The 23,953-nt window shown below is 38.9% G+C and overlaps 1 protein-coding gene across 3 annotated transcripts in view; it reads right to left on the bottom strand.

Moving 5' to 3' along the window:
- Window positions 1-17,414: 17,414 nt before the first annotated feature.
- LOC126184520 (elongation of very long chain fatty acids protein AAEL008004-like) overlaps window positions 17,415-23,953 on the bottom strand; it is a 647,799-nt gene continuing 641,260 nt past the window's right edge. For all 3 annotated transcript variants that reach the window (XM_049926915.1, XM_049926917.1, XM_049926916.1), the window contains 2 exons: window positions 20,941-21,120; window positions 17,415-19,105 (listed from right to left, as the gene is read on the bottom strand). In XM_049926915.1, coding sequence (XP_049782872.1) covers window positions 18,911-19,105; window positions 20,941-21,120 — 375 coding nt within the window. In that variant the 3' untranslated portion in view covers window positions 17,415-18,910. The remainder of the gene's footprint in view (window positions 19,106-20,940; window positions 21,121-23,953) is intronic.

Below are 23,953 nucleotides of genomic sequence, written 5' to 3'. Positions count from 1 at the left end.
ATTAATTCAGAGGCTTATGTCAAAACATTAGACAAACTTAAGCAGCGCTTCCGGCGCCTTGGGCATCATGTTAACCCACAGGATGTTTTGATTCAGCATGATAACGCTCATCCTCACACAAGTTTGAGGACTTGTGAACACATCGCGAAACTGGGTTGGATAGTGTTACCCCATCCACCCTACAGCCCCGATTTGGCTCCTTCAGACTTTCACTTGTTTGGGCCAATGAAGAATTTCATTCGTGGAAGACGTTTTGCCGATGACAAAGAAGTGATTCACGAAGTGACAACCTGGCTCCGTAGGCAGAGTACAGATTTTTACCGGCAGGGAATACACGCTCTTGTGTCTCGCTGGAAAAAGGCCGTCGAACTTGAAGGAGATTATGTGGAAAAATAAAGCAAGTAGACAAAACATCAGTCTTTCACATATGTAAATTTGATTGTTGTGGAATAAATACTTCTGGAGAAAAAAAATATGGGGCATTATTTACTGGGCAACCCTCGTACTTACTGACAGATATCATGCACCATCTCCGTCAGTCACAAACTCCTGCACAACAACTGGACCAACCATCATGGTTTCAGATTGTGATCTGCTGTTACTTTCTAAAGCTGAAAGTTGCTGTCTGAAGTGCTTGACCAATTTTGCATTATTTGTCACATTCTCTTCATGCCACTTTTTAATAGTATACAAACTCGATTTAACACTGATAAGTTCCAACTGAAAGTTCTTGACTATATCTCAGTTTCCTGCTATATATTCATCTAGCTTTCAGTTATTCTTTTGCTGTTCCTCTGGTTTTGCTGCAGCTGCTTCAACTAGCTCTTCTGATGCATTTTCGCCTTGAAATTTTATTTTTCACAGTGTAGCTTGTAAGCTACTAAAGTCAAAGATTGGAGGGAGATTATGTGGTGTGCTCAAGCCCACCACATTCTCTTACATTTTGGAGAAGTCTCTCTCACATAACGGATGGTCTGTGACCTGTGTGCCATCTCCAAGACTCTTAGCCTTCACATCCTTCATGCCCCATGTTATGTCAGTGCATTCTTGGTAGGAGCCTAACAGACTCTGCAAGCTAATGACCTCACCTCCTGCATTCCATGAACTTTCACCTGTTATGGCTTCCTGCAAAATTTCCTCTTCAGCTGAGCTCAAACAAGCAGTGCTCATACCTTGTGATTGCACTGACACACTCATCATGAAATTAAACCGAGACAGTACTACAAAATCGTAATTGCCTCATACAATTACTGTCTTTGTCATGTAACCTCTTTCAAAATTCTGATAAGCTATAAACAATAAATAAAATTGGTAACCAAATAAAAAAATTGCAACATTGATTTCTTTTCAGTTCAGAGAACTCAGAAAACAGGCAAGCCAGAGTTGCCTTGTGAAAACTAAAGAACAAGATTACTTACATAAATAAATTTTAATTCATCATCTGACAGTGTGATCAGAAGTGCCACACAGAACTACCCAGTGGTAGGGTCACCTTAATTTATACAAGATGCCAGCTGTGATTTTAAGTTTGATAGCATGGACTGATCAGATGGTAAACTAGTGAAGGTGTTGTACACTATAAGTGCAACAGCCACTCTGTGGTTAATTAAAGTAGGATGAATTTCTGCCATGAAAACGAGTAAATCAATTTCTTTAACCTAATGCAATGGACACAAGCAGCACACTATGGCCTTTTGGAGACAAATGCAATGTTTAGCCATATCTCATACATTTTTTAATCTAATGCATGATCTATCTGAAAATGACCTGGGATGCTTGAAGTAAAACACTGACTTCAAACATTTGGATTTACACTGAAGAGCCAAAGAAACTAGTACACCTGCCTAATACTGAGTAGGCCCCTGCAAGCATGCAGAAGTGCCACAACATGATATGGCATGGACTCAACTAATGTCTGAAGTAGTGCTGGAGGGAACTGACACCATGAATCCTGCAGGGCTGTCCATAAATCTGTAAGAGTATGAGGGATTGGAAATCTCTTCTGAACAGCATGTTGCAAGGCATCCCAGATGTGCTCAATAATGTTCATACCTGGGGAATTTGGTGGCTGGTGGAATGTTTAAACTCAGAAGAGCATTCCTGGAGCCACTCTGTAGCAGTTCTGAATGTGTGAGGTGTTGCATTGTCCTGCTGAAATTGCCCAAGCCTGTCAGAATGCACAGTGGACATGAATGGATGCAGGTGATCAGGCAGCATGCTTATTTATGTGTCACCTGTATCTAGACATATCAGGGGTCCCATATCCCTTCAACTGCACATGCCCCACACCATTACAGAGCCTCCACCAGCTTGAACAGCCCCTGCTGACATGCAGGGTCCATAGATTCATGAGGTCATCTCCATACCTGTACACATCCATCCGCTCAATATAATTTGAAATGAGACTTGTCCGACCAGGCAACATGTTTCCAGCCATCAACAGTCCATTGTTAGTGTTGACAGGCCCAGGCAAGGTGTAAAGCTCTGTGTCATGATGTCATCAAGAGTACACGAGTGGGCCTTCGGCTCTCAAAGCCCGTATCAATGATGTTTCGTTGAATGGTTTGCACACTGACACTTGTTGATGGCCCAGCACTGAAATCTGCAGCAATTTACAGAAGGGTCGCACTCCTGTCACATTGCACAATTATTTTCAATCATCATTAATCCCGTTGTTGTAGGATCTTTTTCTGGCCACAGTAGTGTCAGAGATTTGATGTTTCACTGGATTCCTGATAGTCACTCGTCAAAAAGTCATACAGGAAAATCCCCACTGCATCACTACCTCAAAGATGCTGTGTCCATCGTTCATGCACTGATTGTAGCACCACATTCAAACTCACTTAAATCTGCCATTGTAGCAGCAGTAACCAGTCTAACAGCTGTACCAGACACTTGTTGTCTTATATAGGCATTGCTGACCACAGTGCCGTATTCTGCTTGTTTACATATCTCTGTATTTGAATACACATGCCTATACTACTTTCTTGGTGCTTCAGTGTATTAATAATTACTTTTAGATTAAGGAAATCTGCATTGCATATCAAACAATTTTCTTAAATGACACTGTCCCTTATGAAACGATGACTCAACCGTATCTTTGTGGACAAAGTGATCAGCGTCAGGGGTGCCTCTATGGGAACAGGGAGAAGTATTTGATAAGCTTGTGAACAATTTAACATGCTGCAAGAGAGATAAGTGTTGCTGAGGCCAAAGAACAAGAAAAAATGTTGCTATTACACATCCCCAGAGATTTTTGGTGCTGGTAAACTTACAATTTTGTTAACTGATTTATACAGGAAAAGAGCAGAGTGAGAGAGAAATTGATGTTAGTTACAGAAAACGAACATGCTGGTCAACCTAAAACAACCGAAAAAAATTTTCTATTATGTCTTAATGTTCATAGATATGTATTGCAGCTGTGCCCTTGTTTAATGTTTTGTGGTTCCTGGCTGGATGAGAAGAGGGTGGTATGATAGATGAGTGGCCGGTTTCCTTCCACTACAGCATATAATGCACATGTAGTTAAAATACACTTTATTAGAGTAACTAATTGAGTACTTAACTTCAATGATGTCCAGTCTGAAGTTCTGTGGTTAACAGCAATTAAATAACATGTGCTACTTCTTGAATCTTGTCCATGTCCATATCAAAACTATATACAATGACTCACATTCCCTCACACCTAGCTAAGGTGTGAGGCAATGACTATCACTGTGGAAGACTAGAGCATAGTGCAACATATTGAGGTGCAATGTGAACTGCATCCTGACGCAATGTACTGAGGTACTGAGATCAAGAGATTGGGCTAACTTGGTTGGTGGCAGTGGCAGTGACCTGGGGCATTATCGGCATGTAGCCTGGGGGCATGTCTTGGTCTCCTCTTGTAATAAGTGTGCCTAGTTCAACGCCTGCTATGCAATGTTTCCTAGTGCTGACTGATGTGCTGGTGAAGGCATACACCAGCACAATATGTATTTCAAATTCACCTGGGCTCTTCCTGTAAAGGCAAAAAGAGTGGGATGGATGTGGATCACTCGTTCGAACAACTGTTTCAGACTGGTAGCAATCAGTGTTCTGACAATGTAGAGACCAACCACAGAAGTGAATTTTACAATTAGGATTTCAAGTCAGTACTGGAGTAATATGGGATAAACCACTGTTCAACATTCTCCCACATAAAAGTGCCTGAACAGAGACATCAATAACTGTATGTGGATGCAATTTAATCTTTGTGACTCATACACATGGCTAGACATTCTCCCACGAATTATTGGCGAGTATACTCGAACTGAACATTGCACAATTAGTTACAATTGCACAAAATACCTATTGATATACACGAGAGTGGACTTCTGAATACAGCATAGAATTATATTAAAATTGTTTTCTTAATAAGTTACCACTTGAACTGCATATACCTGGATACAACTTATGTGAGCCTGGAACAAAACTAAAAAATGTATGGCTCATGCAAGGAGAATGATTCAGTGTATGTTGCAAATCAAGGTTTGGCAGAACATAATGCTGTAAATAAAATTTTAGCTGATGAGGGGAGGCATCTGAACAGAACCATAAAGAACCGTATGTGGATGCAGTTTAATCTTCATGGCTCATGCACATGGCTAGACATTCTCCCACAAATTATTGCAGAGTGTAATCAAACTGAACATTGCACAATTAGGAAGAGACCTATCAATGTACAAAAATGGGCTTCTGAATATTGCATACAAGCATATTAAGATGGTGGATCCACACAATCAGAAGTTCAAAGTCGGTAATTTGATGCATATTTAGAAATACGAAACTGTGTTTGAGAAGTCTTAACTTCCTAACTGGTCAATGCAGATATTTACAGTGCCCAAAGTATAGAGGACAAATCCAATAACTTACATCTTACAGCATGGCAATGGTTAAGAAATTACAGGGACTTTTCACACAGAGGAATTAAATTAAAAGTTCAAAACTGAATGTGTATCTTGTAGAGCATGTCATAGGGTATTGCAGGAACAGAGCAGTAGTGAAATCGCTTAACTTTTCAGAATCACAAAACAGTTACATGAATGCAAACCTCAGACAGTGCAGGAGCATACCATGAGTGATAGGAAGCACATCAGCTGAGTTGGTAGTGGCATTCTTGATAAACTGCCAGTCAAGCTTCATCTTCCCAGATAAAATTTCTATGCACCTAGAATGAAACTGAGAAAGAATCTTGCTCGTGGTACTGAGGGGATTAATCTACTTGACAAGCCAAGCAAGAAGCATGATTTAGCGTACACTGTAAATCAAAGTTTGGCAGAACATCACACTGCAAATCGAATTTTAGCTGATAATGTGAAGCAGATACATTGAGAAGGAATATAGGCATAGAACAATGTATTGTAGCATTCACAGATGATAAAACATTGCATACCAAACTTAAATTGGGTGCAGGAATGAATTTCAAACAAATAATGAATGTGTCTCATTGGATACTGAAGAAGAAGGAACATACTGGCATTAAAAAAATTGCATTCAATCAGCGGCAGTAGCAGCAAAATGCATCTCAAAGAAGAAGCAGAAAGAAGTGAGAAGAAGTCAGATTCTAACGACCAAGGTCCTGCCAATACCTAAGACATCTGGTGGAATTATCTGATTTGTATCTTGGTTCAAGCAGGGCTATCAGCCATTGGATCATTGCCAGCTGGCACTGCCACCATAGCCGAACAGTGAAGAATGCACAAAACACTCAGGAATCTAAAAGGCATAATAGGATGATGAAGGCAGTCACTGTTGATAAAGGCCTATATTGATATATACAATAAATGGCTTGGACTGCTTATTAACAAAAAAATCCCCTAACTATACTACCTGACAGACCACATGCTAACACTGATCTGCCTATGTTCATCAAGAAACTCAAAATGCCTAGATTTCATGGTGTTTTTATGCAAAATACTTTGCCAAAGAAGATTTGGAGATGCAACAAGCATGGAATCATAAATTTAGACATTGTAGGAGGATCTGGAACACAGTGGCTTGCATATGTTAAGCAAAAATGGAATAACATACTGCACTTTCACTTGTGCAGGGATTTACACATGCCAGAAGAATTGTCCTGATACTTCTCCAAAAGCCATGTGCTTTTGATACTCCCAAGACTTTGAGTCATACCTCTGTGGGCATTTCGATCTAATGTTTCTCCTGACAAATGCATAAAAACAAGCAGCTTGCACATCACCACATCAGTTGAGCCTGATTTACCACGTCTGTTACTGTGACTATAAAAGAGCGCTCATCTAACTTAAGTGCAAATTACTTCCTCTGAATGGACCTAACCAAGGGTGACTGGAGTATTGCACTGATCAGTCTGGAAACTTATAGCAGTGTTCCAAACATCACAGAGGTCAACAATGAACTTCACCCTGAAGGTGGCAAGATTGTGGAGATTCCTCGTGGTTCGTGTGGCACTGATGATCTAAATGCAATTACAAAATGATCTGTAACAGGCTTTGACTTGTGTAGAAATGTAGCAAGATAGCACAATAAGATAAACTGCTATGGGGCGGCACAGGACTTTTATGGGGAGGGCAAATTACTTCAGGATGGGTACATCAGGAGACAAGATGGAGAAGTTGTGAACCATATCTGTGCTGCTGGTTGTCATTGAAGTGAAAGCATTATGGACCAGCACCTGGAAGGGGGAATGTTGTTTGGATAGCAGGAAGGTGTGACAATCACCAGTCACTGCAGGTGGTATTTAATGCATGGGAAATGTGGAAGAAGGTGAGAAGACTAGAGGAAGTATTTGACAATTTCTGGCAAGGTGCAAAGAGTCACAGCCTGATGAAAGGAGTTAGGAGGGAATGCATGAGGATACAGTGGACTTAAGAGAAATTAAGCGATGACACAGGTTCTGGGTATTATAATGCATACAAGAAGATGGAGTGTTTGGATCAACATGAGAAGTTGACTTCTGAAGACTGTATTTAGGACAGCTACCAAAGAGGACATCAGGAGGATAAATGCTGTGGTAAAAGTGGTGAAACAGTGAGTAAAAGGAAACAAAGCAGCAAGAGAGTGGCACACAAAGCAGATTGCAAATTTAGAATAAGGTGTCTTAAACAACAATCAGTTATTACACCAGCTGACTGTGGAAGCAATGAGCTATGCAAATACTGTGGAAGAATCAGTGAACTGGAAGATAAAGCTATTGCAAACCAAGATGGATATATTGGATAAGAAAGTAGTAATAATGAAGTGGTTGCAGTCCTTGGGTAACAGTGTGTGGGAAAATACAGAGATGTATCGAAATTGTGGGAAGCCATGCAGCAGGCTTTGCAAGGACAAGTGGGAGTGAACTTATTGTCACTGGATCAGTACCTGAAAGGAGCTACAAAAAGTGAAAAAGAACTGCCATCCAAATTGAAGTTTGTCATGGAACCTAGCCATGAAAACTTGGCTTTCTATTTCAAGCTAGCCACAGTGGAAGCCAGGACTGATGGAGCTAAGGTGTACCTTTCAGTCTCCTTCCCAATAGCAGGAAAGTAGGCATGGTACCATTTTTAAGTAGTCCATGTGTAGCTCATTGAATGGGGGTTGCTGAAGAAGTTTCTTAGTGTAAGGGTGCAGTGATTATTGCTAATTGCAGAGGACAAGGGCACGCATGTGCATTGGAGGGAGCAGATTACAGATGTGTTACAAGGGTGATGGTATGATTTGTCCAAACATGACAGCGAAAGGGTCAGAACTCTTGTGCAGTGAAGTTACTGCTGGGTCAAAAGATGGGAAATGATTGCATGAAAGAAGTGATTATCCTTGAGTTGTACTTTCAGCAGGTTGAGGCACACTTGTATTCTACCTTTGGTGAAGTGGTAGTAATAACCAGTTGCTATGAACAGGGGAAGCCCACAACTGCAAAAAGGTTGGAACTAGATAGGAATGGATTGCTAATAAATGTGACATCTTGCAAAACAGTGTGAAATACTTTCTATCTATACTACCACAATTTTGTAAATAACACACCTAAGCATTTCACATCCTTAGCTGTACTGGCTGGAAGTGGGAAGTGTTACCAGCTGTGAATCTGACTGCTTTGAACCATACTTTACGACCCAAGTTAATACAGTCCATAGACAAACTCACTAACAAGCAGGAGATATTAATGCAGCACATGGATTGGTACAGGGAGAACCAGTATCAGAGAGAAACAACAAGAGGTAGCAGAGAGAACTATAACTACAAGTTAAGCTAAACTAAAAAGTAACTGTCAAAGCTGAGGATAAGTAGTGCATAAGGAAACTTAGTGGTAAGAACAACAGTGAGTAAAGAACAGAATAGAGCCAACTGGGCCAGCTGGCAGGGAACGTGTCACTCTAGTTGCATAAGAGTAATTTAATGTAAGGTGATCTGAGGGCAATGTATCTTACCAATTTTGGTCACAAATGCACAAAGTAGGAAGTGAATTGGAGAAGTGCTAGCCACAGGCGAGTGCAGGTATTATGCCTTACAAAATATAACGCAGCCTTTGCAACATTGCAAGGCAAGTCGGCCTGGTAGAGTGTGGAAACAGTTGACACAGGAGTACCCAAGTGGTAGATACCATAAGCCTTTCCAAACTGGCGGCCACCAAAATGTTTAGTATATGTACTGCAATGTATAGCAAAGCCCAGACAAGTGCAACTCAAAAGCATATAAGTATCTAGCCATTTTATACTGAAGTCACTTCTATTATTTTTGCAGCTCTATCACCATGGGGCTGTGTTGCTTGGCCTCCACTTGGGATGCTGTCCATGGACCACAGTTTGACTATGTATCAGAGCAGCCCACTCTTAGACTGCAGGACATGGAGCTACCACTATAACGGACCAGCACCCTCCTTGAGAAGCAGCCTGCTGGCTGTTGACTCATCACCAGCCTGCCACCTTCTGGATAGAACAAGGTGCATGAGCCACACCAAAATCCACATGGACTGCCGGCTGATGATGCGCTCTGTTGACATTGCAGAGTGACAACATGCAGAAGGCTGTTCAATGCTGCTGCCCGGTTGCTGCTTCCTGTACTGAGCTGCAGTGGGGTGCCATAATAAAGCATTTGGAATTACAGACTGTTTAATTGGCACCACATGGTATCCCCTCCAAGCCATCTATACCAGTCACTTACACTATCACAATTTCTTGGATGGAGTCATACGTACAGAGATTCTTGTGAGCCAGAAATAATAACACAAAATCATCTTCAGTGAGTGATTGTCCTAAAGAGTAGAAGAAGGCATGTTGATTTTACGATTGCTAGTAATATCTTCCAATAATGTCTTAATTATTTCCTAGCAGGCAGCATGTTTAGTAGTTTTCAAACACATGAGAGTGATGTCAGATCACTTACAGACATAAGTACTGGAGAACATATATTTGGTTATATGTCTGTGTTTTAAAAGAGAAATACTGTTGGGAAGTATAATTAGGGATAACATTATTAAAGGGATTTGCAAGGTTTTTGAGTTTTCAGTTGTCAGAAAATGCCCAGCTGCATCTTATACCATGAGCAGCAGATATTCTTTTCTCGAGAAAGGAGCTAAAGAAGGAATTAATCTATTAGCAGTAACTTTAATAGAGAAGGAGCACTGACTCAGTTGGAAGGATGAAGAAGATGTGAAAATGACCTATTTTGAGGAATGAAGCCAGTATTTGTTTCAACTGGGACCATGGCAACCAAGGAAACTACAGAATTTTGGTGACAAAACAGAGATTTTTACTCTACTACAGCCAAATGTAAGTTGTATTTTAACTACAGTGTAATGGTTACAAAGAGATGACATACATAGATACAGTTAACAAGCTTATTAACTGTGCTATGGGGCAGTAGACAATGGCTATCATGTCACACACACTGATACTTAAGTAATGTTTGAGGATATTTCTTGTGGAGAACATCAGTCTGGCAAAAAATATTTTAAAAATGGGCACAAACAGTGTCAGCTGCAAAAACATTTAATTTGATGGTAACCAGTTTTGGTCAGGTTTTGACCATCCTCAGACCCTCATACCATTATCGTAGGTGATAGCAATGAATGTAGCTGGTGTTATAAACTCCATGCAGCAGTTGATGTAATTCCTTAATTTGCTTCGCAAGACTGAGTGCGCCCCATTCCAGTTCTACCAAGAGAAAAACCAATGGAAGTACTGAGAACTGAACACAGCTTGTTTGCATTACACTCAGACATACTAACCTTTCGACTATTGAGGCAGACAAGTGACGTGCTGGACTGTGACTTGAATCCTAAACCTTTTTTATCATGGCTATTGCTCATATTGGCTGAGCTATTCAGGTACCCTTGGACAGGAAGAAATATTTAAAATGTTTCTGACATATATAAAGGATACAATCATTATAACAAAATTTGAAAAGTACAGTTGTCCAAGAAATCATGGCAATATTTAGCCAAGAATGCAGGCCAACGAATCATCATGCTGCCATATCATTTACCCACCATACAGTATACAGTTAACGTTACCATCTGCATTTTAAATATTACCATTACTGTGGAGATTGCTAAGAAATGAAATATATGCCAGATTCAATAAAAGATCATGATAACTACGGATTTATCTTATGGCAGGAGGATTTACTTTGTAGTGTATAAGTTAGCAATAAAGATTTGAAATCTCTTAGACTAGTCAATTTTTAGCTACGTAAAGATGAATTTTTTTTTGTCTAATGATAAAAATCCCACAACAAGATCAAACTAAACTGTAATGGTAAAGGTTTAATATAAGAGAAAAGTGAGAGTTTTGCAAAGGACAGGGATTAAGGAGCCAGGTTAAACACTTTTGGATGATTGGAATGTAGCCACAGCAAATGTTCACTTTAAACAAGCTTTAACTTTACTTGTCTAGATAGCTGATACTTCCTTCCTTCCTGTCTGGTGCTAGTATCCAGTCAATGCTGTGTTGGAGCTGCTGTGATACTTCTCCAGTTTCATGAACAAATCCTATCCTTAAACAAAATTGTAGGAAAAGATAGATTGGTACTTACGGTTAAGTTGCAGACAGGTACAATTAAAAGACAGCTACACAAAGTTTTCGGCCACAGCCTTCATCAGCAAAAGAGAAACCAAGAAACACACACCATTCATACACACAAACAAGTAAACCTCACACACACATGACCACTAACTCTGGTAGCTGAGGCCAGAACACAACTATCACATGGGATGGCAGCAGAAATCTGGAGGGGTGGAGCAGGGGAAAGGGATAGTAGTGTACACATGGAGGGACAGAATAACACTGCCTGGTGGAGTTTGCAGGGACTAGAATGCCAACAGGCACAGTATCAAGAGGTTGTGGGGCAGGGAGGTGTGGAAAAGATGAGCGAAAAGGGAGAAGAGGGGGAAAGATGGGTGGATGAGTTGGCAGAGGGTAGCAAACAGAGATGCTGAGAGATGGGAATGGGAAGGAGATGATAGGACACATGGGGTGAAAACTGTTGGTTTGAGGGTGTAGGGACAGTATGTTCACATGAAAAAATCCCTCCCACACAGCCAGGCCACCTGGGGATGGCATATCTGCAGTGACAAACACTCCCTTGCTTCCTAAGCTGAGGGTCTCACCAAGGCCTGCACAAATGGGCACTATCCCCCAGACCTAGTCCACAAGCATATCACCAGTGCCATTTCCCTTCACACCCCAAATCCACCCACCATCCCCAAGAACCAGTCACGAAGGAGTGCCCCCTTCATCACCCAGTACCACCTCGGACCAGAATAACTGAACCACATCCTTTGCCAGGACTTTGATTACCTATCATCATGCCCTGAAATGAGGGACATCCTACCTGAGATCCTTCCCACCCAACTCCATCCCCACAACTTCCTTGTCCATCCCTAAGCCACTCACAATCCCCTTGCCACAAGGATCATATCCCTGTGGATGGCCCAGGTGCAAGACCTGCCCAATGCACCCACCTAGCACTTCCTATTCCAGTCCTGTCACAGGTTTATCCTACCCTATCTGGGTCCAGGCCACCTATGAAAGCAGGCATATCATTTACCAGCTCTGCTGCAACCAATGCACACCTTTTTGTGTTGGTATGACTACCAACCAGTTATCCCCCAGGATGAATGGCCACCACCAATCTGTGGCCAAGAGGAAAGTAGACCACCCTATGGCAGATCATGCTTGATTTCAGTAACTGCTTCACTAAATGGGCCATCTGGAACCTCCCCTCCACTACCAGCTTTTGTGAACTGCACAGATAGGAGTTATCTTTGCAACACATTCTCCACTCCCATAATTATCCAGGCCTCAACCTACAGTGACATACTATAACCACACTTTCCACTCAACAGTTTCCACCCTCTCTGTCTATCATCTCCTCCCCATTTTTGTCTCCCAGCCTCTTTGTTTGCCACCCTCTGTCAATGCACCCACCTGTCTTTTCTGCTCCTCTTTCTCACTCCTTTTTTCCCCCACCTCCCTATTCCACAACCTCCTGATGGAGGCAGATGGCATTCTAGTCCTTGCACACTCTGCTAAACAGTATTCCTCATTGCCCCTTCCTGTACACTACTATCCTTTCCCCTTCCCCACTTCCAAAGACATTTTAAAATTGATTCCAGATCCCACCGGCCCCCCTTCCATGAAGGAATCCTTGTACCCCTTCTGTTTGTGTCTGGTGTAATCACATGGTCAATTGAGACAGTGTTTTTCAGAGGGTTTGTGCATTATTTTTCTGAGGTGGGAAATGGGAACAAGCCTGGTATTTACATCAGTGGATGTGAGAAATCACCTAAAAACCACATTGAGGCAGGCCATCACACTGGTCCCTGTCATTAATCCGTAAGGCGAATTCGATAAGAGGCCAGCATACCTCGTCATGTTGCAGAAGCATGTGTCTTAACTTGTGTGGCTATCCAGATGTGTAGACAGGTGTGTACTTTTTCCAAAGTAGCTGCTTTTCTTTTAATGTGTATAGTAAAGTAATCTAGATTTAATTATCATAGTTATCATTGTGACTAGATTAGCACTACCGGCAATTACTTGTTAGTACACTATGTGATCAAAAGTATCCAGACTCCCCAAAAACATACATTTTTCATATTAGGTGCATTGTGCTGCCACCCACTGCCAGGTACTCCATATCAGCGACCTCAGTAGTCATTAGAAATCATGAAGAGCAGAATGGGGCACTCCGCAGAACTCATGGACTTGAAACGTGGTCAGGTGATAGGGTGTCACTTGTGTCATAAGTCTGTATGCGAGATTTCCACACTCCTAAATATCCCTAGTTCCACTGTTTCCAATGTGATAGTGAAGTGGAAATGTAAAGGGTCACGTACAGCACAAAAGCATACAGGCCGACCTTGTCTATTGATAGACAGAGACCGTTGACACTTGAAGAGGGTCGTAATGTGTAATAGGCAGACATCTATCCAGGCGGTCACACAGGAATTCCAAACTGCATCAGGAGCCACTGCAAGTACTATGACAGTTAGGTGGGAGGTGAGAAAACTTGGATTTCATTGTTGAGCAGCTGCTCATAAGCCACATGTCACGCCAGTAAATGCCAAACGCACCTCGCTTTGTGTAAGGAGCGTAAACATTGGAAGATTTAACAGTGCAAAAATGTTGTGTGGAGTAATGAATCATGGTACACAATGTGACAATCTGATGGCAGGGTGTGGGTATGGCGAAAGTCCAGTGAATATCATCTGCCAGTGTGTGTAGTGCCAACAGTAAAATTCGGAGGCGGTGGTGTTCTAGTATGGTCGTGTTTTTCATGGAGGGGGCTTGCGCCCCTTGTTGTTTTGCATGACATTATCACAGCACAGGCCTACATTGATGTTTTAAGCACCTTCTTGCTTGCCACTGTTGAAGAGCAATTTGGAGATGGCGGTTGCATCTTTCAAGACGATCAAGCACTTGTTCGTAATGCACGGCCTGTGGTGGAGTGGTTACACAACAATAACATCCCTGTAATGGACTAGGCTGCACAGAGACCTGACCTGGATCCTATAGAACACCTTTGGGATGTTTTGGAATGCCAACTCCGTGCCAGGCCTCACGGACCAACATCAATACCTCTCCTCAGTGCAGCAATCCATGAAGAATGGGCTGCCATTCCACAAGAAACCTTCCAGCATCTGATTGAACATATGCCTGTGAGAGTGAAAGCTGTCATCAAGGCTGAGGGTGGGCCAACAGCATATTGAATCCTAGGTTTACCAATGAAGGGCGCCACAAACTTGTAAGTTATTTTCAGCCAGGTATCTGGATACTTTTGATCACATGATGTATACTTAGTCTAAGTAGCTTGCAGTGTCTGCTTTTGCCAATTTATTTATAATTTGAGTCATTCCACATCACTAAAGGCTCTGCTTTATGATGGAACTCATTGAATATTACGTGTAATTTAATTAAAGCTAAACAAGTTAAACATGCCAAAGTGTAAATGGATGATGAATGAAATAATTTGATGTTGGACATGTTACACAATTTTCAACTTCAATGACAGAAAATGAAACAATCTTCAAGCAAAGCTAGCTGATATCAGATGGAAAATAGAAGATATATATCTAGGCTATGGCACAGTGATTTAATTCTGATGGATATTTCATGCCTGATCAGAATAAAATGAGCACATAAAGAAATCTCCCAAGAAAAGTTTAAAAGATTGAGTTTTGACTACAGAAAAATATATTTCCTAATTGTGAGAACATTCTTCAAGTAAGGTTAAAAAATACCATATGAAACATATGGGATGATATAAAATGTACCCAAGAAACCCTGATTTAAAATGAATGAGTTGGCCAGCAGATGATAGCTAAATGTAAAGCATATAATATCAAAATAAATAAATATAGTAGAAACTAACAGACATCAATGGTATAACAATTTCAGGAGAAGAGACAAAATGTTTGAAAAGAACATAAGAATGAAATTAGGAAAAGATTGCTTTATGTTAAGGCAAGCATGAATAGAAAGAAACAGCAGTGCATTTCTAACAAATGATGAGATTCAACTGTCTCAATCCAAGCATATGGTGAAGAGTGACTTCATAGGTGGCACAGTGCATATAAATTTACTGGATACAGTGAACAAATGATGTTCTTGGTATGATGCCAATCCCAGTGTGATACTTACACATTCAGTGCATAATACACTTATTACTTTGCTGTGATACAGAAAGGTTTGGAATCATAGGGTCATTATGCTCTGAGAAGAACGGAAGACCACTTGCAACACAATGAGCTTAGTATTTACCAGTTACAGTAGTTCCTCACTCTGGAGCTGCACCACCATGTAATGGATCTTGAGACATATCGAATTCAGTAAGATGGAGAGACTGTGCATTAGAAAATGGTTCATGATTATGTGGCAGTAAAAAGGAGGAAAGGTGGGGGGATCCTTTGTAGGAGAAATTTTCATACATGTTCATACATGAAGACATTCACTCAGGGTAACTGAAGGCTATTGATAAACATTGATAGAGTTAAGACTAATGATCTAGAGAAGATTTCGTTTGAATCTCAAAAAAAGTGATTCTTTGCAAAGTATTTCTAATGACTGAGCTTCAAGGGAATGAACACATGTCAGGATATTGATTTGTTAAGAATCACATAGATAAGTACCAATGGATGTTTGTTTTAATGATGTTTGTTTAACATAACATATAATCTGCCAAGGTGTCATGAAGATTGAGTGTTCAACAGAATTCTGCAATGAAAGTTGAAGAAAACATACTGTATTTGGTAAGAAGGATCAAATTCACAAACATAATGTGGAATTAGAGCTTTGACATAAAACTGTAACTGAGTAGATTAATGGAGAGGTTCTGAAACTTGGAAGAGTTTAACTTCTGATTAGACGTAGTCTTCAGTCTTGTGTATAGTTAAGCTGTTCTTTAGAAATTCATGAAATGTGATTCTCATATGTGATGGTACTGATGGTATATTTGTCAAGAACACCTAAATCTCAATTTTTGAGAATGTTCACTATGCGTACTCACACTTGCATCACAAAACACACACCAGTTTGTGGTATAAATTAACCCATGTTGACCTTGCTCTAACTGTGTTTACATTCCACAGACTACTTATCTTGTGTCACAGCACTGTATCAAATTCCATTACATGACAGCCCCAATGGAGCAATAAATTCCTTTATGATGCTCCCCTCCACCACCACCACAACAAATACCTTACTTTGTACCTCTACTGAACTCCTCATCAGCCTCACAGTTTGATGACTTTATGTCATATGGAAGTCCACCTTGTCAGCTCCTATCATATTATGATTCTTATTACTCAGATACATAATTTGTAACTGAGCCTATTACAAACATTGTCCTTTCCCATGCACTACAGTTTTTCTAGTCCTTTCAAAGATGATTTATGAGAGCATAAATGTTATTCTTCATACCTTGGGAATATAATTATTTTTTCAATATGGTGAAAGAAACTCTGAAATTAATGTACTCCTTACAGAGAAAGATGTATGTAGAACATGACCAAACATACATAACCATATTAAGTTACTTCAGTCTGTTTCACTTTAATTTCTATGTTTTCAGTTTTTCAGTAACCCATCATATCACCCTTAAAGTCTTTATCATTCTACTTGATTCAGTCACTCCACCTTCCTCTTGATGTCTAAATTAGGAATTAGGCTTTTCACGTGTTATGTATTTTGTGTTTCTAATTGTGTATCACACGGCATTGTATTGTATGTGTGTATGTAAAATAATATAGAGTTTAGCCATATTTGGTGTCCGTGTTAACATATATGTCATCCTATAACTAGTCTGGTGAGCCACTTTCAGGTCAGGCAAAGGCCAGCAACAGGAAAACTTATTTTCTTTCACATGCTTGTGATTATTTATTTTATTTTGACAAATTTCTCATGTGAGGTAGTAAACATAAGTCAGATAGTCTTGTTTCCTTCTTCAGTACTCTTTTTCTGTGGCATTCTATACTGTTTCCCCCTTTTCTCCTGTCTCATTCTTCCACATTATCTCATTCAACTTTGTTTCTCTCCTGTTTCCATTTTTATTATATGTTTATGAAAACATTTGCTTGTCAATGTCTTTTTATATGCTGGATACTGTGGTAACCTTTGCTTGGTGCTAGTGTTTTGATAATGACTGCCTTTTCTATTTTTCTCTTGTATTAGCTTCTCTGGCATCTGCACCGAGTACCGATATACAATGAATTGTTATCTTTCTTTGCTATTAGTTTCTCCTATTTTATCTGCTCTCCATTTATAACACACATATTTGTTCATAAAACTTTGAAATAAATCTATTTTAATGGGTAGTTTCAATAACATTTCACACATTATGTAACAATTTTTTGTCAGCAAAGTAAGAAAAGGAATTCATACCTCCAAAACTACAGTGACAAAATTATGAAATTTGCTTATAAGTAATATGACTGCAAGTAACAAGTTTGATCATGAATTTATTGAACAGAGTAACAGTTTTATCTGCATTTTTGCATCTTTCCACATTTTACAATGAGACACAAGATAAAGACAATATTATGAACAGCCTGTTTCCAACAGGACTAAAATATATGATTGGTGGTACAAACAACTGTAAATAATGCTTTATTTTTTCAAAACTCTTTTGAACCTAAATTATGTACAAAAATATCTGTTCATATTTATGTACATACACACAGTTTTATACTCCCTTTTCTCTTTCTCTTTTCATATGTTCGGACAAAGATGCTCTCTCTCTCTCTCTCTCTCTTTCTCTCTCTCTCTCTCTCTCTCTCTCTCTCTCACACACACACACACACAAACACACACACACAAACCACAAACAGATATATATATATATATATGTATATATACATACAGATACATACAGACACACAATCATTGTCAACAACAAAATAATATTACGGATCATTTACCAAATACAAACTGGCAGAAAACCATTTTTCATTATAATGAAGTACTTTAGTGTAATCAACTAATTTTAATAAAACATATGTGAAAACAGACCACAACAATCCATTTGTAGAAAACTTCATCAATACTGCAACAGTCTCTCTGATTAAACTGAACAGACATAATGACAATTATTGTCAAAATATGCTGAAAACAATATATAACATATCTGTAGGTGTTCTGTATAATTAAGTGTTTTAATATCACTTTAATGCTGCCAGTTATATGTAAAGCTTTCATTTAAACATTACAACAAGAAACACTTTCAAAGTTATTCTTGATATTCTTGGTCCCAGACAGTTAAAATCAGCAACAATATAGCATCCTTATATTATGATTACAACAACGCCTGTTGAAGGCTACTTTCGTTGTCTAAACATTGCTGACAATCAACTCTCAATGGGAAACTGCTCAATGGGCACTATGTTTTAAGTATTACATATAACATTTTCTGAAATGAGAATAAAAATTAAGTAACCTCCAGAGATTAAAAAAATTGAGATTTAAATGTAACATACAAAATGTAGGTATTCTAGGCTTCTAACTATGAGCTGTAAAAGACAAATATAGCAAAATGTAACGGACAATTTAAGTGCTCTTTATCTTTTATAATTTTTCTTCTTGAGGCACAATTAACACCACGTTTTCAGCAAACAACATGTAAGGCAAGTGTTTCAAATGGCACTCATGAAACAAAGTCTGCTCTCTCTGTTCTGCTGAAAATATTTATTTTGAAACCCTGAGTAGGCACAACTGAGCAACAACAAGTGCTCATTGTCTTCGGCAATAACAGAACTAATAGTCACATGGTTCTTCTTTGCTCATTTCTCACACATGTTTTTCTGGAGCACTTTTATTGGAAGATTCCGCATGGCAGTAAGGAAGTTCACACAAGGGCAATAGGTGACTGAGGTTCCTTACATGCTGATTCTTCATGGACCTACTGTAGCTGTGAACCTAACCATTCCAAAAATGTTTTGTTATTTTCCTTTTTGTGCACGTTGCGTCAGCGATTGTTTTGCCGTTGACATATAACCATTGTTTACACCATTGGAATAACAGTTGGAATAAGCTTTTGAGTATTCATTTGCGTAATCAGATATCTGCTGGGCTTTTCCATTAACTGCAATACCATTTGCACTGCTGTCTGTATTCTTCTTCTGATCATCAAGAGGCTAGAAAAAAAAGAAAAATGATATATTGTTTCTGCACACATTCTATATAATACAGAAGCTATTGTTGTTGGAAACACTATAACTGTTCACTAGGAGAAATATCGATATATCCATACTGCAGCATTAAATATCCTAAAAGATGATTATCAATTATAGCTTCAGTATTGTTGCACACCATGATGAAGTAGACATGAAAACACTATGGTTCTAAGATACTATGTAAAGTTCGCAGCTGTTGTAATATTTTTTCAACAAACACACAAACACTTTGTAAAGAAAAGAAAACAGTTAAAAAGCATTTTCAAAATGTTACAACTTTCACACACTTAATCATTGATGAAGCAGTACTCATTGCAAAAGATTTCTACAGAATGATTCATTTTTATTACTATTGGTTAATAACAGTCTTGGTTGCAATTTTAGTTTTTTTAAAAATAAAAACCAATACTGTTAAGCACTGGTTTGTTGTTATGCCACATATGGACTGGAAGAATTCATTTTCATAATAATAACGAAATTTATTCATTTATGCTTTACTCAAGGTTACAATATTTAGGTGTTAGAAATTGCCACGAAAAAGAAAGAAACATTAACACATTAAGCTAAAAATAGTTCTTTTCTGACAGAGTCTATATCAGAGAATTCCTTAAGATGATTTAATGAAGGGTTGAGCATTTCATAGCTTCTGTCTAATATAAACTGATAACAGAACAAATACTAGGTGAAAGTTATCCTGATGTTCATTATTATGATAGGATACACCTCAATCACACAAAAGGCATATAGTAACTTTCATAACATGGCACATTAGTAGATAATTTGTACACAGGAGGAAGTCCTGAATTATTGATGGATACTATGAAAGAAAACTGTATTAGCAATTTTAATTTTTATACATTTTGATCATAATCAATCAAATGATAAAGAATGGAAACTCTCTGAAGGCCATATTTGCAAATTATAAATAACTCTTGCTGTGGAAGGTTCAAGATGTGTAGGTGCTAAGACAGAAGTTAAAAATAATTTCTAAAGTATATAATAGTTCCTACAGTTATGAAAAATGTGAAATTGATCTGATTGTCAAAAGCATGGAGGAATCATGATATGGACATAAACTAGGCTTCAGTTAAAGACAATAATAATTGAAAACAAAGTAACAGAATGCTCCTTTTTTATATTTTTGGTAATAATATGCAAAATATCCCCTTTGGTAAGTAGTAATGTAATGTAACAAGAAAGAGGGGCCATAATGGTGTTCATCCCATTTTCCAATTAGTATAACCATTTCAATGAAGGTAACTATTTGTGATGTCTGTGACATATCTTTAGCATTCATAGTTATCATAAGGTACACAATGCGAACACTGTTTTAGTGTTGATGACGGAGCAGTAAACGTCTCTGAATGAAAAATAAAGATTTGATTATAAAAGATTTTTTAAATTGTGGGGGTTTCTCCTTCTTTTTATGGTTTAATGAACTATTGTCAAAGAGATCATCAGGCTGAATCATTTATTAAGTTTTGTCAAAAAAATTATATGGGAGCTGCCACAGTCATGTGTAAGCAAAGATACAATTGTGATCATAAAATGTAGTGTTCACTTCCGTATTACATAATTTTTGTCTGCCAGATCATTGAAGTAACTTTAATTAATTGAACTATGTTTTCATATTTGATCACATCACAACTTCACAATATTCCAGAAAAATGTTCACTGTTGATAATTCTGTCTAGTCTGCAATCTTCTTTATATTTTGTTTAATCCAAAGGATGTGAAACACATCTTAACCTTTGGAAAGCTATAGCTGTAATTTGTTTTAGAAATTTCATACTAACCATGCAGGCTCCAGAATTTTCATCCTTGACTTTCTTAGTGTAGCTTGCTCTATAGAAATCTGAGAACAAGAAGAGGAACATTACACCATGCAGGCCTATCCAAACCATAAATGCCTTTGGATAATTGCAGTCTATGAACAGTAACTGGAACTGATGTGCAAATATGAGTACAAACTGCACCTGAAACAAAATGAAAGAAACAATAAATAATAAATACTAACAGAGCTTTATGAACTTTTCTCTCTACATAAGTCTTAAATATGGAGGGTGATTATAATTAAAGTTAAACTTTCAAACCATTGTGGAGATAACACCACTGGTCAGAATGACATCAAATTGCAACAGAATATTATTGGAGAAGGGGGAAAATGTCTAGCAGAAGAAAAATAAATAGTTACAAAATGTAGCAATAGATGGTGGTGTAAGCATCATAATTTAATAGTGGTTGACTACAAATGACAAAAGAATCATACAACAATGCCTAAGGTGTACATTTCACATTAAACAAACTGTACTACTCAGTGTGTATGGGTGTGCAAGTGTGATACTGTTAGTTATGTAAGCCGATCCACCACAGCAAGGTCATATCCCATCAGATGGGAAAAATCGGCTTTTAATTATCCTGAGGTCAAAAACCAAATAAAAAGCATCACTCACATTGGTTTTTAAATGTCCTGAGTCCAAAAGCCGCATAAAAAGCATCAATAACATTGGTTTTTAATTGCCCTGAGGCCAAAACCAGCATACAAAGCTTCAATCACATTGGTTTCTAATTTTCCTGAGGCCAAAAACCACATAAAAAGCATCAATCAAAATCAAATTGGATTATTAATATCTGTGTGACTGGCGCAAAATATATTCAATATGCTGTGCACTGTTTTCTGCAACAAGTTGAAACCAAGAAACAGCACATTCCACAACTGATCGAAGTGTTTCCACGCTCACGTTTGGAATGTGTTGTGCAGTGTGTGCCTTCAATGCAGCTAAGTTTGCAATTGGAACAATGAACAGAACATCTTTCAGATAGCCCCACAGCCAGAAGTCACATGGATTACGATCAGGTGCCATCTTGCATAAAAATGATCCCATCCATACATCCACACTGTTGGAGAGCTGGAATGATGTGGTTGCACTAAAGACACTCATAGTGCTTATCAGTGGTGGTACAGCTAACAGGACTGGAAGCACCTGTCTCTTCAAAAAAATATAGCCCTATGATAAATGATGCCATAAACCCACACCACACAGTGACCTTTTTAGGATGAAGTGGTACTAGTTGATTTGTGTGGGGATTTTCTGTTGCCCATATTTGACAATTCTGTGTATTGACATATCCTTCTGCAGCCAATCATTGTCCACTTCCATGCGAGCAAGAAATTCTAAAGCAAAAGTCTCTCTTGCTGGCAGGCCAACAGGACGTAACTAGTGCACATGGGTAATTTTGAATGGATAGCACAGAAGGATGCTTCGTAGGATTTTACACACTGTCCTCATGGGTATGTCCAATGTTTGGGCAATTCTCCATGCACTACACATTTGCACACCACCACTCATCTCATCCTGCCCTGCTGTGACCAATGCTTCCACTTATGTCGAACAATTTGTTTCCTCCCTCTACCAGGTTGCACACCAAAAGAACCTGTCTTTTCAAATTTCTGAATCATTTCCTCCAGATCCATGGACCAATGCCTGTTTTTCAAACCCTTGAGTGTCTGGAACATCTGCAGAGCAGCGTGTGCACAGTCACCATTCTTGCAATACAGCTTCACAAACAGAACGCGATCCTGCATAGAGACAGTCATGACGAATGACGCAGATGCGAAAGGAGGAAAAGCCTTGTACCTGGCATGTTTATATCAACTTCAGTGGGTTGTGCACATGACAGGTGTTTTTATTTACATATTGTGACACATACAGCACCATCTATTGATCAATTTTCACACTTTTTTTTTCTTCTGCCATATGTTTTCCCCCTTCTAGATTAATACTCCATTGCAATTTGACATCATTCTGACCAGTGGTGTTATTTCAAAAGTGTTTTGAAAGTTTAACTTTAGTTATAATCACCCTGTACATCAACATGACAAACATCACAAGATATGTACCTATAACTTGATGAAGCACATAAGGACTACATGACATTAATTTAGCAATTACAAGCTGAGAGGGTGCCAGATGTGCCACAACTGTGAGATTTCTATACAGTACATATCACATTTAGTAGCGGTGACTTGGGGCGCCAAGGTGAGGGGGATGCCAGGTGTACCCATGTGCAACATTTGTATGCAGTGTATTTCACAATCACTGATACAGATGAACATGTTTGAGGGAAAAGCAGGGAGGGGGACGGTGCCAAATGATAAGTAATTCATGTGAAAAAAATGTTCTCAGGCCAGCCCTGCTTATAAGAATATGTTTGGACATTGATTATCCAATGAGCTGGTGCACTGTTCTACTGCAGTAGCCAACCATTTAAAAGGTGTATAAAAAGGTTTAATAGGCTTCAAACAGTATATAATAGAAATTGCCTTTAACTGGCTTGTGGATAAAATGTCTGTGACCCCAGGCTGCATTATCATAAGGCACACCATGTACATGGCACCAACATCAGCGAGAATGGTATCTTATTAACAATTTATGCTCTCACCCCATTAATACCACTACTCAACTTAATTATGAACTCAGATATGCCAGAAACATGAACAGTGTGATTTACTTACATATTTGCAAACATCTACTATACAATTACTGATATGATAGTGATGATTGGGAGAGTATTTGCTGTATTGTAGCATTAACAGAATGACTATTATGGGTCTTACACACATATACCACATATGAGTTACTGAATGCCGATCTAATCATCATCATCATCATCATCATCATCATCTCAGCCTTTTTCCCACATCATGTGGGGTCGGCATTGCTATGCTGGATCCTTCTCTTCCATCAATGCCTATCCTCCTTCTCCGAGCCATCCTTTCTCCCATAGGTCTCCTGCTACCTTCTCTTT

This window comes from Schistocerca cancellata, chromosome 4 (genome assembly GCF_023864275.1).
Source record: "Schistocerca cancellata isolate TAMUIC-IGC-003103 chromosome 4, iqSchCanc2.1, whole genome shotgun sequence".
NCBI lineage: Eukaryota > Metazoa > Arthropoda > Insecta > Orthoptera > Acrididae > Schistocerca > Schistocerca cancellata.
Note: the sequence above shows the minus strand (reverse complement) of the source record. Positions and strands in the feature narration are given on the sequence as shown.